Source organism: Salmo salar, chromosome ssa04 (genome assembly GCF_905237065.1).
Source record: "Salmo salar chromosome ssa04, Ssal_v3.1, whole genome shotgun sequence".
NCBI classification, from domain to species: domain Eukaryota; kingdom Metazoa; phylum Chordata; class Actinopteri; order Salmoniformes; family Salmonidae; genus Salmo; species Salmo salar.
Window position 1 is genome coordinate 44,036,122 of NC_059445.1, and position 12,824 is coordinate 44,048,945.

Consider the following 12,824-nt stretch of genomic DNA (forward strand, 5'->3'; position numbering starts at 1 on the left):
AATTCTTGGTTGACTGGTGTAATCTGAGGGAAATATGTGTCTCTAATATGGTTATACATTTGGCAGGAGTTTAGGAAGTGCATCTCAGTTTCCACCTCATTTTGTGGGCAGTATTCTCTCTCTCTCTCTCTCTCTCTCTCTCTCTCTCTCTCTCTCACTCACTCACACACACACACACAGTATAATCACTATTATGTGGGGCCTATATGCATTCCAATATAAGGGATTTGCATAGCCTAGCCTATCTATGAACAGAGATAGAGACTTTCAATTTCAGAGACAAGTATACTGACAGCTTCTACTGCACCACTTCGTGAGCACTCTTCTCCATGGTTTCTTGCATCATAGCGCGAGCTCAGGCGTTGGCCTGGGTGCTAGTCCTGGTGATGGTGGAGGCAGAGGTACAGGAGAACTATTCACCTGCGTGCCGTGAGTTCATGTACATGGGCACACCACCACTGGGACTTGAGGACAAAGCACTAAAGAAGATTTGCCAGCGCTACAACGGCAAGCCACGTTTTGTCACCCTGTATGATACCTTTGATCACATCCCGGTCTACTCTGCCTACACCTTCAAGCGCTCTGACGGCACCAAAAAGGTTGACGTGCCTTGGATGTTCGAGCCACAGGTATTTTGACAGACTCCTGTATCTTACATTACCTTTGCAACATTGCCTTGTGCTTGTGTGTACAGATGAATAATTTTAAGTGTTATTGGCTACAATAAGAGGTCGATGGTCTCTGTGCAAATAGAACGAATAGTGAGCAATATACTGTTGTGTTTAGAAAGAGTCCATGAGGGTTCACTGACTGAGATTCCTTTAGTACCACTGTTCTTTATCTTATTAAAGCTAAAGGTGTCCGCATACATGGGTTCGGTTTGCTCCTAGCAGAACTCGGCTAGGCGAAGTGAACGTCTGTGCTCGCATACTCCCTAAAGACCTATGCTTGAAAAATTAGAAAAAAGCGGCAAATTTACTGCGCAAACTGTTTCTACTGGGAAGCATATGGTAAAGCTGACCATAAAGCTTACCATATGCTTCCCAGTAGAAACAGATCGCTCATCATGACAACATTTTGTGATGTTTTGGTCTTCGGCAGGTTTTTCTTCGGCTGTTGGGGCACACACATTATTTTCTTGAGATAGGTCTAAATTTGGTAGTTGAAGTCTATGCCCCTTCATCGGTGATTGCTCTACAGTACTACTCCTAGTAGGATTGGGAACTATGGACCCTATTCTTCAATTAAGTGTTTGCTGTTGTTCAACGGGAAAGGATTTGTTTTAATGCACATTTTTAAACTTGAGAAATACTGCACCAAACATCTTAGTTAGATGTAAAATAAAAAACTAAGAACTCCTTGGCAAAAACTTCAAAATTAATTACAGATTTATTGATTTATCTTAGATTCATTCACACTATTTGTGGAAGTGTTTCTGGCTGTTGTTGCTAAGGTGTATATAGAGGGACATTTTTTCTTGTTTTTCAAGCGAAGGTCTTTTGAATTAAGTAAGTATGCAAGGACAGACGTTTGCTTTCGTCTAGCCGAGTTCTGCTAGGAACACTAAGAACCCAGGTCTGCTAGGAACACTAAGAACCCAGTTCTGCTAGGAGCTCTAAGAACCCAGTTCTGCTAGGAGCTCTAAGAACCCAGTTCTGCTAGGAGCTCTAAGAACCCAGTTCTGCTAGGAGCTCTAAGAACCCAGTTCTACTAGGAGCATTAAGAACCCAGTTCTGCTAGGAGCTCTAAGAACCCAGTTCTGCTAGGAGCTCTAAGAACCCAGTTCTGCTAGGAGCTCTAAGAACCCAGTTCTACTAGGAGCATTAAGAACCCAGTTCTGCTAGGAGCTCTAAGAACCCAGTTCTGCTAGGAGCACTAACCCTCTGCTCTCTGTCAGCTCTCCACAGTGTCTGATTTTGGGGAGATGCAGCCCTTTCCTCAAGGCGACCTCCATCACAGTTTTGAGGATGCCCAAGCGGTGCTGGAAGACTACTCCAACACAGTGAACTTTGAGCGTGGCCACCTGAACCCTGATGAGCATCAGTCTGACCCCAACGACAAGGCAGCCACCTACACCCTGACCAATGTGGTCCCTCAGGTCCGGGAGTTCAACATCGGCCCCTGGAAGACCCACGAGCACACCATACGCCGCCGCCTCAACAACTACTGCCGCGGCACCGCCTACATGGTCACTGGTGTCACCACCTCCGGGAACATGATCCGCCGCCACAACATTGACCGTGTGGCCGTTCCCACCTACCTGTGGTCAGCTTACTGCTGCATCGACTACGACCGCAACGCGCCCTTTGAGGAGCGCACCAAGTTCCCAGCCTATGCGGCCCACGGTCTCAATGAGAAAGAGAGGCCTGAGGTGCTGGAGATGTCTGTTCAACAGCTGGAGAACTTCCTCAAGAGTGTCACCTTTGTAGACAAGACCTTTCAGATCTTCTATGATAACTGTGTATCCCCTGATAATGGCCTGCACATGACTTGACGCTATACAAAAAAAATGATGTGTAGCGTAATTTACTTAAACTATAATGTAATCGAAAAGTAGGTAAATCTGATGTGTTGTCTTACATGAATGATTACGTTTTGCTTCATCCTTCTTCAATTATTTTATCTTAGCACGCATATATCACAGTAGCCTATATGATCGCTCACCTCATATATCGAATATGTAGCCTGCAAGAAACAACATATTTTACAAATACATTAAAGCAATCCAAGTAATGGTAATTGACAATCAGTTTGCCTACTTATAAACCCTTTATAAACCTGTTAATCATATAAACCAGTAAGGTTTTACGTGGCAGATTTATATATATATTTTTAAAGATCCCAGTTCTGACTGACAATTTCTTCCTCAGCTTTTTAAAATCCTACTTTCTCCAATGACGTTCAATCATGTGCACAAGCACCTTGTTTCTTGATGAGTAAAGACTTTCACTCCATTTCCTTTTTTGTCTCTTTTCTTCAACTAGTAAGATAAAGAAAAGGCTTATTTTGCAATCATTTGAAATATGTTTGTTTCAATAGCAAAAACACACATATTGCAGATAACACTAACTATCTGATGAATATCCCTTTATTGCACTCACTCACTCATTCATCACTCACTCATTCATCACTCACTCTCCTTTGTCTTTGGTCAAAGTCCACATGGAATCTACTGCGTGCTTTATCTGTCTGTGGTATTGTGCTAATCTACCATTACCACTGCCTTGCTACTTAACCTCACCTGACACTGAAGGCCATATTTGTTCTCCACAGAGATAGATTAGAGAGCAGGTTTTACATTTTACAGTCTGCCAACCATGCCAAGACACACTTCTGTGTACATGGAGGAGAGAGGAAAGACTGAAATGACAAGACAAAAGAGGCTTGTTGGCAGAATGCTTAGCGCATGAGTGTTCCATATTACAGAGTGTGCTCAGTGAAATGAGTCCTCTCAGTACATTGCATGAGAGTGGGGTTATGATAGGTGATAGCCAATGAAAGGCCTGTCATACTCTGATTAGACATTTCAAGGAATTGAATGAAAGGGAGCATTCAAGAACAGCAGAAGATGTGATATACCGCCTAAGAATTTGATGTAATCCTTTAGCCTATAGCAGGGGTCTCCAACCCTGTTCTTGGAGAGCTACCTTCCTGTAGGTTTTCGCTTTAACCCCAGTTGTAACTAACCTGGTTCAGTTTATCAATCAGCTAATTATTAGAATCAGGTGTGTTGGATTAGGGTTGGAGTGAAAACCTATAGGGCGGTAGCTCACCAGGAACAGGGTTGGAGATCCCTGGCCTATAGCCTATAGCAGGGACATTCGACTCTTAGCCTACGAGGTCTGGAGCCTGCTGGTTTTCTGTTCTACCTGATAATTAATTGCACCCACTAAATCAGTCCCTGATTAGAAGGGCACAATGAAAAAACACTGCGGAACGAGTTCACTTTGAGGGCTCTATAGCCTCCCTAGTGAGTGTACTACCTCCTCTGCCAAGATGACAGGGTCTTTATGGCATTTATGCTTGGTCAAGTTCCTGCTCATGCTGTTCGCCCTAAAGTTCCCCCTAAATTGCTAGATTAATGGTAGAAATGGGATAGTCTCTCAGGCTGATATTTGTTACTGTGTCCCTGGCTGCTTTGGGGTTTGTGCGCAGGCCACTTCTAGATAGATGGTAAAGTGTGGCATGGATTCCTTGTATGTTAGCGTACAATTGCTATATTCTATTATTCCCCCACCAGCTACAGTAAATTCACATAAGTTCACATAAGACTGTGCTGATTGGATAATAGAGAACAAGCCAACACATGTTCTTGTCATTCACTCCACACAAAATGGTTGGATCCCTCTATCACATTATTTACTCACTTTGCATATCTGGGCTTTGGCATTTAAAATCTAACTGCACACCTTGTCTTTCATTTCACTCTCCTGCAGTCATGCTGGTAAGAGCCATGCAATTATCTCCGGGCTTTTTGGTGTTGGCGTTCGCACTGTTCCATAGTGCAGCTCAAGCCACTGTGGTCGAGGACTTCAACCATGTAGAGGGATGCAAGAATTCCTGATATATGGGAACCCCACCATGGGGAATCATTAATGACAAACTGAAGAAGATCTGTCAGCGCTATGCCGACAAGCTACACTTTGTGACCTTGTACGACCCCCAGAAACGCATCCCTGTCTACTCAGCCTACTCCATCAAGACAGAGGGAGAGCGGCGTGTGGACTACTCCTGGATGCATGAACCACAGGTCAGTCAAAATCATTATTGTTGTTTTTGTAAGTCTACTCCTCAAATGTGATGTTATAACTTTATGTTTTCCTATCGGAAAATGTTTGTAATTTCAAGTCCCTATTCTACAGAGACAGGAGTTGAGTTGTTACAGCAGTTAAATGTTTGAAAGAAGCCTTCGCTGAACACTGTAGCTTCTTTCCCTTTGTATCAGAACTCAGGATAAGACGCAGATGCAGACAGATTGGAAACAGGAGACAAAGGGCTGTAGGTTTAATCCTAAACAGATGAAAAGTGGGATGTATGCAGAGGGTACGGGGTGACAGAAGACAAACAGCAGAAGGGCTAAGAATCTTGGAGATGGGGAAAGGGCCGATAAAACGGGGGGAAAGTTTGCGGAACTCCACCCGGAGGGGCAGATCCTGAGTGGACAGCCATACCCTCTGCCCGAGACGATAATGGGGAGCCGAGGTCCGGTGGCAGTCCGCCTGTAGTCAATACCTGGAGATGGTCTTGAGAAGAGACGACCGGGCTCTCTTCCAGGTATGGCAACAGCGGCGGACGAACATCTGGGCCGAAGGTATGCTGACCTCTTGCTCCCGGAAGAGCAGGGGCTGATATCCCAGGGAACAAACTAAAGGTGTGTGACCAGTGGCTGAGCAGCGGAGGGTGTTGCGGGCATACTCTACCCACACAAGTTGCCGGCTCCAGGTGGTGGGGTTCGGCGGAGACAAGGCAGCGAAGAGTCATCTCCAGGTCCTGATTGGCTCGCTCCGACTGGCCATTAGACTGGGGGTGGAACCCGGAGGACAGGCTGGCCGACGACCCAATCAGCGTGCAGAACGCCTTCCAGAACCGGAACGAGAACTGAGGATCCCGGTCGGAGACCATGTCCACTGGAAGTCCATGGATCCGGAAGACGTGCTGCACCATGAGCTGGGTCATCTCCTTGGCTGAGGGTAGCTTGGAAAGAGGAATGGAATGGGTGGCTTTGGAAAACCAGTCCACCACGGTAAGGATAACAGTGTTGCCATCAGACGGGTGGAGACCCATGACGAAGTCCAGGAATATTCGTGACCAGGGACGGTGAGGGACAAGAAGTAGTTGAAGGAGGTCAGCCGTAGCTTGCCAAGTAGTCTTATTCTGGGCACACACGGTGGAGGCTGCGACGAACACGGAGACGTCAGGAACCAAGGTGGGCTACCAAAAACGTTGTCGTCGAAAAGCCTTGGTCCGACGGGAGCCAGGATGGTAGGCCAGTCGAGAGGAATGAGCCCATTCCCGAACTTGGTTAAGGGCAGAGTCCAGGACAAACATCCGCGAGACAAGCGATAGGGTGGATGGTCTCGGTGTCCGATGGTGTAGCAGCGGGGCTATAGAGGTGTGTCAGCGTGTCCGGCTTCACATTCTTGGAACCCGGGCGGTAGGAGATGGTGAAGTTGAAATTGGTGAATAGCAGGGCCCATCGAGCTTGCCTGGAGTTGAGGCGCTTGGCGGTGCGGAGATATTCTAGGTTCATGTGATCTGTCCACACCACGAATGGGTGTTCCACCCCCTCTAACCAGTGCCTCCACTCCTCCAATGACATATTCACCGTAAGTAGTTCACAGTTACCCATGTCGTAATTCCTTTCCATGGTGTTGAGATAATGGGAGAGGACAGGACAGACCCCACTTCGACGTCTGAAGCGTCGACCCCCACCACAAACCGCCAGGACAGATCCGGATGGATTAGGATAGGGGCGGTAGTGAATTGGTGCTTGAGGTCCACTTAAACAAGACCTTGGGAGAGGTGAGTGCTGAAAGGTGGGAAGCCAGGGTTCTGTAGCGCCGGATTAACTGGCGGTAGAAATGGGCGAACCCCAGGAAGCGTTACAGCTGCTCTCTGGACGTGGGTTGCGGCCAATCCACTACCGCTCTCACCTTTCCAGGATCCATCTGTATGTTGCCTGCAGTTATGATGTATCTAAGGAAGGAGATGGTGGAGCGAAGGAATTCGCATTTCTCCGCTTTGATGAACAGCTGGTTCTCCAGAAGATGCTGGAGGACTTGTCTGACATGGAGGACATGTTCCTGAGCCGAGCGGGAAAAAATGAGAATGTCATCAAGGTAGAAGAACACAAACCGGTTCAACATGTCACGGAGAACGTTGTTAACCAGGGCCTGGAACACAGCAGAAGCATTGGTCAGTCCGAATGGCATCACCAGGTATTCATAGTGTCCGCTAGCCGTGTTAAAGGCATAGTGTCCGCTAGCGTGCGAAAATCCACTGTGTAGTCTGCCACACTACGGGAATCCTGACGTAGTTGGAGCAGCTTATGGAGAATCTAACACTTTACGTACCTCTGCCCCGAACTCCTCCAGACTGAGGCAAACAGTGGATTGTTGCTCCCACACTATCGTAGCCCAGCCAAGAGCCCACACCTGGAGGGGGTGGAGACAAGCACAAAGACAGGTGAAACAGATCAGGGTGTGACACTTTGGTTCAGCCTCATCAGTCTTATCCATATAGTTATTTTGACACATTGCTTACATTTATTCCATTTAATTGGATACTTCGCCCAACATACCATAAACAAAATTCCAATGTTGTGTATGTTTATAACTGTGTAGTATGGTGAAAGGTAGCCCAGTGGTTAAGAGCGTTGGGCCAGTAACCGAAAGGTTGCTGGTTCAAATCCCTGAGCCCACTATGTGAAAAATCTATCTGTGCCCTTGAGCAAGGCACTTAACTCTAATTGGTCCTGTAAGTCACTCTGGAGAAGAGCGTTTGCTAAATGACTAAAATGTAAATGTAGTGTCTACAATCTGTGAGCAATGCACTGATCCTCCTCCCCGCTCTCTCCAGCTGGCAGAGGTTGATGGGAATGGGAATATGCTACTTTTCCTTACCGGCTACCTGCACATGAAGTTTGAGGACAGCCAGGCAGTGCTGGACGACTACTCTGACGTAGTCCTGTATGAACGAGGACACCTGAACCCAGACCAGCACCAGTCTGACCCATACGACCGTGCTGCCACCTACACAATGACCAACGTGGTCCCAGAGATCAATATCGGGCCGTGGCGTGAGCATGAGGAGCGCATCCGCGTTCGCCTCTACAACGCGTTCGCCTCACCGCCTTCATCGTCCCCGGGGTGACCACCACCAGTAACATGGACGTGGACCAGAATCTGCAGATCTTCTATGACAACTGCATCTCCCCCTCTCCCCCTCCTCTGTATCTCCACCACACCATACAAGAGCTCCTCAACCATGCTCACACACGCCTACTCTGTGTGCACAAGTGTTTACAACTATCTCCATAGATCTACTATTATGTGCTTATTATATTGATTAAGCATTTATTTTTAACATAACAATTATAAAGTACTTGAGATGCTTTGGCAAAGCTTTCATTATCGAAGATCTGCTTTGCAAATTACTTCCCTTGTAGCGTAATTGTTCCTCCATTCTCTGTATTTGTAGCATTCTTTATTTATCTGTCCCTTATAAAACAGCTCAGTGACATTCAGACACAATGGTTCAGTGTGTCAGCCATTCATGGAGAGGTGTTATCGGCTCACATTTGGCAAAAGTGGTTGTAAAATGGATACTATCAAAGGTTGTGAAGTTTTGAGCTGTAAAGAGCATCTTCTTTGACTAAAATAAATGAGTTATTTGACTTACAGGTGCCATGTTTTACTGTTTCAACCAGTCACACACAATGTTACAGTATGAAACATAATAATTTAGGGTCACAATTATTAAAACTGTGTAATTACAATTATTGATACATCCATAGACGGGGTGGTTGTTTAGAAACAAAACCAATGCGTGCTCAACTATGTGGCAAAACAGATGGAGCTGGCTTAGACTGTTGACATGAAAACTATATTTTGTCACCAATTTTTTTGATAACATAAATAGATTTGCACAATGAGCACTTGTTGTCTCTCAAATACATTGTTACAGTTGTTGGTTAGCTAGCAAATTTTAGCCATATTAGCATAGACATGGCATGAGTCAAAACACCTCAAAACAAGACATGGTAACAATAACAACATACAACAAGCTGAAAAGAGCCACCTACGATTCCCCACATAGCAGCTTCTTGTCATTGTTGTGCTAGCTATCTGAACTTTCAGAATTATAACATCATATGGCCTTCTTGTCGGCGTCGAAAGGATTAGACCAAGGCGCAGCGTGGATAGTGCTCATTCTTAATTTATTATATGAGAACACTTAAACAAAAAAAACAAACGACCAACAGTTCCGTCAGGTACAGCAACTAAACGGAAAACAAACACCCACAAAACCCAAAGGAAAACAGGCTGCCTAAGTATGGCTTCCAATCAGAGACAACGAAAGACACCTGCCTCTGATTGGAAACCATACTCGGCCACACATGGAAAATGAAACATAGAAACAGAAAACTAGAACCAATTCCCCTAGAAACAAACCAACCCCAAAACACACAAAACAACTGCTCTGCCACGCCCTGACCATTCTACTATGGAAAAATGACCCTTTTCGCTGGTCAGGACATGATACTTCTGCCTCATCGATGCATGTATTTAATTTTTGTGATGTTGTCAGCCAACCCATCTATGCATACCAGTGGAGGCTGCTGAGTTGAAAAATGAGGAGGATGGGAGACCCACGGTATAGGCGTAGACTTCATGGAGACGACAAAGTGTGTTTAAAAAATCGTCAAAGACGAATTATTTTAACCTATAGCATTTAATAAAGACATTTACAGTGCATTTGGAAAGTATTCAGACCCCTTCACTTTTTCTACATTTTGTTACTTTACAGCCTTATTCTAAAATTGATTAAATTGTTTATTTCCCTCATCAATCTACACACACAATAACCCATAATGACAATGCAAAAACAGGTGTTTAGAAATTTTTGCAAATGTATTGACTGAAATGTAAAACTGAAATATCACATTAACCTAAGCATTCAGGCCCTTTACTCAGTACTTTGTTGAAGCCTCTTTGGCAGTGATTACAGCCTTGAGTCTTCTTGGGAATGAAGCTAAAAGTTTGGCACACATGTATTTGGGGAGTTTCTCCCATTCTTCTTTGCAGATCCTCATAAGCTGTCAGGTTGGATGGGGATTGTCACTGCACAGCTATTTTCAGGTCTCTCCAGATAGGTTTGATTGGGTTCAAGTCCAGGCTCTGGCTGGGCCACTCAAGGACATTCAGAGACTTGTCCTGAAGCCACTCATGCGTTGTCTTGGCTGTATTCTTAGGGTCGTTGTCCTGTTGGAAGGTAAACCTTCGCAGGCTCATCATGGATGGATGGTGTTGGAGAAGAGCTCAACTCTTCCACTGAGGGCAGGACAGGATTTGACTGGGAAGACAAAAAACTATAACACAACACAGTTAGACAAAAGAGCTAAGAATGAGTTAGTCCAAGCAAGGAGTAAAATCATTGATGTTTAATAATGTGATTGTGTTTGTGTATATGATTGACTCTACATACAATAATGAGAGAAAATTGACAGGTCTACTCACAGTGCTTGGAGAGGAAACATTCAATGTGCCTGTGGATGAGAGGGCACATGAGACGTGGCTTCAGTTCATGTCAGGCGAGAGTTGACAAAGGTAGTGGAGTGGACTGGTCATCACTTCTTAATCAGGGAACAGGAGGGGACTTAGCTGTAAATACAAATAGAAGATACATTCCACTACAGCAGCGCCATCACTTGGGCAACACGTTTCTCCATGAAGTTAATCTCAGACGTCTCAGAATTCCCAAAGTCAAACACAGACTGCTCATCTCGCCCACTTGACACATCAAAGTAGCCCAAGAAACGTTCCTGAATGAAGCCCTGATCATCCACATACAGTACCTGACGATAACTGACAACTGCAAGCAGACTGGTGGCACCATAGGTCCCAGAGTGGTGTAGAAATATTTTCTCACTGGGGCCCGGCGTTTTTCCTTATTTGGTAACCTAACCAGGAAAACTCTGCACCCTAACGTTTTATACGGGCTATGATGGGACCAGTTTGTCTAATCAGGTCACATGGTTCTAAAAAAATATTGGGGAAAACTCCTGGTCCTGGGGAGGATAAAAACCCTGTCAAACTGCAGCTACCTTATACTTGTTCATATATGAATTATATTTAGACAAGACTACCCAGACACAGAGACAACAACTGATAGACAATAGAACTCACAGGGCTGAGCTTTATGCATGTTTGCATCATGTAGGCCTATGCAACTGTAGGCTTTATAAAAAAAAAATGATTCACAGTCTATGTCATCACCATTATGTTGATTGATTAATTCCAGTTAATAATTTGGGATTGAAAATGTATAGACACTAGCCCAAGTTTGAATATAAACCAAATTTAATGACATTCCCATTTTCTCCTGACACACAAATGGGCTATAAATACATAACGTTACCAAAGGTTTAACGCTGGCCAGATGGACAGGGCACGGAGGCTGTATGCAGCTGCTATTATAATTTTGTAACAATGCTGAGGGCTCCATATAGCTCAGTATAGATCTGCATTGACATGTTGGGGGTGGGAGGTCCTGTATAACACAAACTCCCTTCCTTGACAACTTTCTTCACAACAGCTCTGCGTAGCACAAAAAAGTATATTTGCTCTGACTTCTGCAGAGGCCGCATCGCAGTAAATGCTGTACAACCACTGCAGCTTGACCATGCAGAGCTTTTAAGTAAAAGCCAACTCTTGCCTATAAACTGCTTGTGACCCTGTTTCTTCTTAAAGGCTCTGCATGGACAATCCAATGCAGCCACACAGATGTCGGGGCTTTCATACCTCTAGTTCTTAGTGGAGCAGAGCTATTTAGTGGGGCTCACGAGTGGCACAGCGGTCTAAGGCACTGCATCTCAGTGCTAGAGGTGTCACCACAGACCCTGGTTTGATTCCAGCCTGTATCACAACCGGCTGTGATTGGGAGTCCCATAGGGCGGCGCACAATTGGCCCAGCGTTGTCCGGGTTAGGGTTTGGCCGGGGTAGGCCGTCATTGTAAAGAAGAATTTGTTCTTAACTGACTTGCCTAGTTAAATAAAGGTTAAATAAAATAAATAAATAAAGTTGTCAAGGAAGTGAGTTTGTGTTTATACAGGACGTACCACCCCCACCTACCATCAACCAATCATGTCAATGCAAAGCTATATGGATCCCTCCACATTGTTACTAAATTTGAGAGGCACACAGCAATGCAGCAATACAGAGTTTGATTTGGCCTCTGCATGCCTCTGGAGGCGCCACAATTGTGTCACACCCTCCATACGAAACCTCCAACCACATTTTCGGATCAAGCATAAATGGGCTTTTATCTTCTCGCTGTGTTTCAGTTTGAATACACAGATGTTCATCCATTACATGATCAATGCAGCTTTTTCCAAGAAGCTTGAATCTGATGTGGGCAATGAAAGGGGTTCTTCAACAAAAAATCCACTACATTATTGTTAGCATTAGCTTGCCATTCTAGTCGAGAAAACGGCACTCTGGTAGCTAGCTAACGTTAGCACTTGCTACTAAAGTTAGCAAGGCAAACTGAAATAAATTGGATTAACTGAAGTTCTAAAACCAAGAAAACTAAATATAATTTACTTCCTCCATCTCCTGTAGTTTGAAGAAACTAATTTGAATGTAATAATATCCCAAAAATGCTCAACTATCACTCTTCCCTCTCAATCTCTATCCAATATGTCACCAACTCACCAAGCTTCTCAACACATAGAAACCTCCAAATGCTGTGTGGCACAAGCCCAATACACCACACTAGGATCATTCTCTGATCCTAATCCTATGATTGGATGGACAACATGTCAGTTCATATTGTAAAAGCTTTGATTGGTTGGAGGACGTCCTCCAGAAGTGGTCATAATTACCATGTAGGTCTATGGAAGGGGATAAGGCCTACAAGCCTCCTAGGTTTTTTATTGACGTCAATAGCTGTCCTCCGACTACACCATTGTGCTAGCCTAGAGTGTGTTGTTGAGACTACTGTAGACCTTCATTGCAAAACAGTGTGTTTTACTCAGGTATTTGGTTACGTGAATATATTTAGTATAGTTTTATCTAAAAATGAGAACGTTTTTAATGTTTAA

The 12,824-nt window shown here is 44.7% G+C and overlaps 2 protein-coding genes across 2 annotated transcripts; both read left to right on the forward strand.

The window, feature by feature from the left end:
* The first annotated feature begins 182 nt into the window (after positions 1 to 182).
* On the forward strand, positions 183 to 2,954 carry LOC106603218 (endonuclease domain-containing 1 protein). The gene is made up of 2 exons (XM_014196577.2): positions 183 to 629; positions 1,898 to 2,954. The coding sequence occupies exons 1-2, from the start codon at positions 330 to 332 to the stop codon at positions 2,492 to 2,494; spliced, it is 897 nt and encodes a 298-aa protein (XP_014052052.1). The 5' UTR covers positions 183 to 329; the 3' UTR covers positions 2,495 to 2,954.
* A 1,493-nt stretch (positions 2,955 to 4,447) lies between these two features.
* Positions 4,448 to 8,365, forward strand: LOC106603219 (endonuclease domain-containing 1 protein-like). The gene is made up of 2 exons (XM_014196578.2): positions 4,448 to 4,750; positions 7,579 to 8,365. Exons 1-2 carry the CDS (start codon positions 4,568 to 4,570, stop codon positions 7,870 to 7,872), a joined length of 477 nt encoding a protein of 158 aa, XP_014052053.1. The 5' UTR covers positions 4,448 to 4,567; the 3' UTR covers positions 7,873 to 8,365.
* The last annotated feature ends 4,459 nt before the right edge of the window (positions 8,366 to 12,824 follow it).

Excerpts from the sequence above, each read along its gene's own strand:
- LOC106603219 (XM_014196578.2), top strand. The coding sequence starts at position 4,568 with ATGGGAACCCCACCATGGGGAATCATTAATGACAAACTGAAGAAGATC. Across the intron at positions 4,751-7,578 it reads CCTGGATGCATGAACCACAG|CTGGCAGAGGTTGATGGGAA; the intron begins GTCAGTCAAAAT and ends CGCTCTCTCCAG.
- LOC106603218 (XM_014196577.2), top strand. The coding sequence starts at position 330 with ATGGTTTCTTGCATCATAGCGCGAGCTCAGGCGTTGGCCTGGGTGCTA. Across the intron at positions 630-1,897 it reads CTTGGATGTTCGAGCCACAG|CTCTCCACAGTGTCTGATTT; the intron begins GTATTTTGACAG and ends GCTCTCTGTCAG.